The sequence below is a fragment of the Sinocyclocheilus grahami genome, unplaced genomic scaffold (genome assembly GCF_001515645.1).
Source record: "Sinocyclocheilus grahami isolate Dianchi unplaced genomic scaffold, SAMN03320097.WGS_v1.1 scaffold234.1, whole genome shotgun sequence".
NCBI classification, from domain to species: Eukaryota; Metazoa; Chordata; class Actinopteri; order Cypriniformes; family Cyprinidae; genus Sinocyclocheilus; species Sinocyclocheilus grahami.
The window spans coordinates 2,637,871-2,643,530 of NW_015505413.1; the positions used below are offsets into that span (position 1 = coordinate 2,637,871).

General features: G+C 35.5%; 1 protein-coding gene across 1 annotated transcript in view; it reads left to right on the plus strand.

Annotated features, from left to right (window-relative positions):
- The window catches only part of LOC107597657 (CD276 antigen-like), a 34,283-nt gene extending 29,507 nt beyond the window's left edge, over positions 1-4,776 (plus strand). The window contains exon 4 of the mRNA XM_016288824.1: positions 4,114-4,776. Coding sequence (XP_016144310.1) covers positions 4,114-4,226 — 113 coding nt within the window. The 3' untranslated portion in view covers positions 4,227-4,776. The remainder of the gene's footprint in view (positions 1-4,113) is intronic.
- The last annotated feature ends 884 nt before the right edge of the window (positions 4,777-5,660 follow it).

Consider the following 5,660-nt stretch of genomic DNA (forward strand, 5'->3'; position numbering starts at 1 on the left):
TGCCCAAAACACACCCATTACTCATTAAGAGAATAGGGACAACCCTTTTAGACTATGCGCCGGGGCGCGCCAACCGTTTTTCCCGCCTTTAAACTAGCAAAAGTGGATTTGGACACGCCCTAAGTGCACCTGCACCGTGCGCTTTAGACCATGCGCTTAGATCTTTAAAATAGGACCCATGGCTTTTCATATCACTGCTATGCTGATGACACTCAACTCTACCTCTACATTGCTAAAACGGCATGGTCCTGCAGATTTGCTTTATTCAACAATAAGAAGATCAGGCCCTTTCTTTCGGAACATGCTTCACAACTCCTTGTTCAAGCTCTTGTTCTATCCAGGCTGGACTATCGCAATGCTCTCTTGGCAGGTCTTCCAGCCACTTCTATCAAACCTCTACAATTAATCCAGAACGCGGCAGCAAGATTATTATATATGAGCCAAAAAGAATGCATGTCACACCTCTGTTCATCAATTTGCACTGGCTAATAGCTGCTCGCATTAAATTCAAGGCATTAATGTTTGCCTACAAAACCACCACTGGCTCTGCACCCCTTTACCCAAATTAATTATTTCAGACTTATGTGCCCTCTAGAAGCTTGCGTTCTGCAAGTGAACGTCGCTTTATTGTGCCATCCCAAAGAAGCACAAAATCACTTTCACAGACTTTTAAATGAACTGTTCCCTGCTGGTGGAATGACCTGCCCAACTCAATCCGAGCAGCTGAGTCCTTAGCCATCTTCAAGAATCGGCTAAAAACACATCTCTTCCATCTTTATTTGACCCTCTAACTCTAGCACTTTCTATTCTAATTCTAGACTTGCACTCTATTAATTTAGTAGCTGCTTGTTTTCTTTAAAAAAAAAACTAACACTAGCTTTTCTAATAATAATCTTTTTATATTCTATCTATTTGTTTTCTTTTTATTTATTATACAATTAACAAAAGCAAAAAAGGCCTCTATAACACTAGCTTGCTCTATTCTTTTTCTACTCTATCTGTTTTCTTTTTATTTATTATATAATTAAAAACAAAAACTTTCTACGTGTACTGCGTTAAGCTAACTGAGACTTGTTATAGCACTTGCATATCATTGTTCTTTTGTTGGTTTTGATTGCTTCCATTGTCCTCATTTGGAAGTCGCTTTGGATAAAAGCATCTGCTAAATGACTAATGTAAATAGCATGCTAATGTAAATAGCACTGAATTTTATTACAAATAATTTAAGTGACTAACATGAAATTGGTATTTTGAAATGTGAAGATACTTTGAATTGGAAAGTAATCTGAATTCAAGTGTTTGCCCTGTTTTCATTAATGACATGAAGCACTCGGGTCTGGATTATAATAATCCGTAGAAAATAGTGAATATCTGAGTGGCAGGAGCTCATTATAAATGAGTCTGTCTGTCTGCACCAATCCCACAGATGGGGAGTCATTATTGGCCTCAGCAGTGTTGATGTAGGGATAAGAGTACAAAGCTCAGCGTTGTGGGCCGCGGCTTGAGGAAGCTGTGGGTGTTTTGCGAGCATGAGGCTGCAGTTCATGTGTGCTGATTTATTTGCTACTTATTTTTTCAGTCTGTGCTAAATTTAGTCTGTTACTATGGTTTCACCCTTTTTGTTTTTCAAAACTGTTTTAATTTTAAGTGTTTTTTTTTGTTTTGCAGTGAAAAGTTGAAGTGAAACGTGAACATAAGTCTCAGAATATCTGCATTATTGAAAAGCATTTGAGCTGACATGAAGCAACCCCCGATGCTCACATCCTCTAGCACATTTTGAGATGCTCCTTGAAGCAAGAAATCACATTGTACAAAGAGTCACGTGATCGGTGTCAGGCATGAATTTGGTTTGTAACCTCAAAGAACCAGTGCAGTAGACACAAATTTCACGATTCGATTCGATTCTCATTCACAAGCTTTCAATTTGATTCAATATCGATTATTTTGGATATATATCAGGTACAGTACATGCCAAATTTTCTCAAGGAAAAAAAATCTCTCAACTAATGCTGTAAAATATACATGAGAGTCGGTTGGTACAACATTACTATAATATTGAAGGTTAAAATTGACTGATTTGTCAGCTATAGCATACAACCGTTAAAATTACACAATTACGTTTTTAAAATAATAAAGTTACAATTACATAATAATATTTCTACTTCAATTCTGGGTTTTTTTTTTATAAAAAAAATTAAATAGTGGCTGTCATAAAAAATTATGGATTTATTCAAACATAAGTTAAACATTAGAACAGTAAAAATTATAATGAACATGTTATGTGGTGCATATATTTAGCAAAATACCCCTCTCTACAGTTTATTTTTCTATCCGACTAATGAGTTTATGGTCACCGAATATGTTTGTTTCTGAGGTAAATGTGACGTTATGTGACATTGTTTACAAGCTGTTATATTGACGTCGTGGCGCAGCTGAAACACTGATTGAGCGATTACATGAGACAGGATACAGATTGTAAAGTTGTACTCTTTCTTTTAACTTACCTTCGGATGTTTAGTCATGTTTATTTTGTGCTGAAACTGGTATTAATGTGAAGGAGATGATCAGTTCATGTGTGCCTCGCGCTGCCGCATCTGTTGAACTGAGGCGCTACAGCGATCAGTCACTCCACATTAAACAGCACCAAAACGGCATTTATTGTTTGAATACTGCAATACAATGGGCATAAATTGAAATCTGTGACTTTGTTTCATATTAAAAGTACCAAAGCAAAATGCTTATTGCGGTTTATTGAATGGGAAGTGCCCTTCAGTGTTCCGTCCATTAGCTGAAAACAGGCTAGACTAATCGATTCTTAGGATTTAAGAATCGACATCGTTCCGTAAAAAAGAGAATCGATTAATATCGAGATATCGATATTTTTTACCCAGCCCTACAGTGCAGTGAATCCCAGTCTTTGTTGTGTGAGTTCTTGAGAGCAGAATCATTCCTTCATTGTCCGATTGCGAACAGGTTCGTCTGTTTCACATTACATTCTTTTCCTCTGGGACAATTTTGAATCATCACCCTGGTTTCGGTGTCTTTTTTTTAAATTCCTAGTTCCCAAACTGGCATCCATTTTAAGAATAAAAGCCACATTGTTCGGAAGATGACACTGCAAGTGATTACCACACAAAAGCCTGTTTGTCAGTGTTAAACCAGACAATCAGGAGCTTTAGCATTGCAGCTGATTCACTGATTGAATCAGTTTTTTTTTTGCTAATTTGTTTACAGGCTGTTTTGCAAGCTCATGTAAATTGCATAAAGTTTGAGGAATCTGTCAGCAAAAAAATGCTTTAACATTTTAGATAATTTCCTTCCTTTCTTCCATTGAAAGTGTTTTATGATGCAAAACTTTCTGAAATGTCAAACTGCTCATTAATGTATTTGAGACATTTAAGTGTAGATCCATAATCTATGGTCATAATATAAAATGAGCTGGGATATGATACATATAATTGTTCAGCAAGGATGCATAAATTGATCAAAAGTGACAGTAAAACATGTTAGATAAGATATCCATTTAAAATATTGTTGTTCTTTTGAACTTACTATTCGTCAAAGAATCCCGAAAAAAAGTCAAAGTTCCCACAAAAAAAAAGCAGCACAACTGTTTTAACGTTGATAATAATCAGAAATGTTACTTGAGCATCGAATCAGGATTTCTGAAGGATCATGTGACACTGAAGACTGCAGTAATGATGCTGGAAATGGCATCACAGGAATACATTACATTTTACTGTACATTCAAATAGAAAACATGTATTTTAAGTTGTAAAAAATATTTCACATTATTAATGTTTTTACTGTCAAATAGATCCAGCCTTTAGTGAGCATAATAGACTCCTTTCAACAACAAAAAAACCTTACCCACCCCAAACATTTGAACAGCAGTGTATGAGATTTAAAAATGAGGCATAAAATGTTATTTAAAAATGAAAAGAAATTAAAACTGGATTCATCAGTTCACATAATTCCAAACAAAAAAATAATTTGACATAGAAAATGTTGAATATTATTGAATATCCTGTTTAAAATGTCAGTACAAACGGTGTTAATGTGTATGGAGTCACCTGTCAGTAATGTGTTCCTCTCGTCTGTCTTTTCTTTTAGATGGGAACACGAGCGCCAGTAAACCAGTCGTGGTTCTGTCGGTGTTGTGTTTTTTCCTCCTGTGCTCGACGGGTCTGCTGCTAGTGTTATACTGTCATGACAGAAGCAAATGATCATACTGGACTCATGCAGATCAAGATTGACATGAATTGCTGGAAATGACATGCCTGTGCTGAGGACCAACTACTACTGCTATTCCAATAGTGCCTCCAACATTATTTTTGGGCTTGTATTTTTATATTTAAATTAATACCGCTGCGCTACTAGACTTTATGTAATCCAGATTTTGGAGAGAAGCACAAGAAATCATTAAAGTTGAAGTGTGTGGTTTTTGTTGAATTTCAATAATTTTTTTCACTTGCTGTCCTAATTTCTACACGAGCAACTATCATGAGTCAATTTCAGGCTTTGTAGAGCAGAGTGAGAATACTATAATTAGAATGTTTTACAAAAAAAAAAAATCATATTTTGCCAAATTCATGGCTATACTTTTGAATAGCCGTTTATGGAAAAAGATGTTTTTGGAAACCTAAAAGTTAGTCTGTTTGGCACCACAGAAATGACACGCTTCAGCTTTAAAAGTGGCAGCTCATTGAAGACTATGTCAAACGTTTTTGAACAGCAAGAGGTTTTTAAAAGAAGCCTCTTATGCTCAACAACCCTGCATTTATTGGATCCAAAATACAGCAAAATCAGTAATATTGTGAAATATTTTTACTATTTAAAATAATGCTTTCTATTTGAATAGATTTTAAATTGTAATTTATTCCTGTGATCAAACCTAAATCTTCAGCATCATTACTCCAGTTTTCAGTGTCACATGATCCTTCAGATATCATTCTAATATTCTGATTTGCTGCTCAAGAAAGATTTTGTTGTTGTTATTATTATTATTATTAGCAATGGAAAGAGATCAATAGAAAGAGCCAAAGATTGGCATTTATCTGAAATAAAAAGCTTTTGTAACAATATACACTATACCATTCAAAAGCTTGGGGTCAGTATTTTTTTTTGGGGGGGGGGAGGCTGATAGAGATTAATACTTTTATTTAGCAAGGATGCATTAAATTGATCAAAAGTGATAAAGACATTTATAATGTTACAAAAGCTGTTCTTCTGAACCTTCTATTCATCAAAGAAACCTGAAAAATTCTACTCGGCTGATTTCAAGCTGATAATAATGTTTTTTGAGCAGCAAATCAGAACATTAGAATGATTTTTGAAGGATCAGGGGCCTCATTTAAAAAACGTTGCGCAGAAACCATTCTAAAATTATCTTACGATCATTTCTCGAATATGCGTACGTGTGATTCATAGAATGAACGTATGCACAGAAAACGCACGGGCTGTTTTGACCCAGCGGTTGGGCTGTTTTGACCCAGCTATTGGGTTGCTTTTGGTCAAAACAGCCCAACCGCTGGATCAAAACAACCCAACCGCTGGATCAAAACAACCCAACCACTGGGTTTGTCCCTTTTTAACCCAGCATTTTTTAGTGAATGAATAGTGTGCAAATGATCTTGAACTTGCGCGCAAATTAATATTTT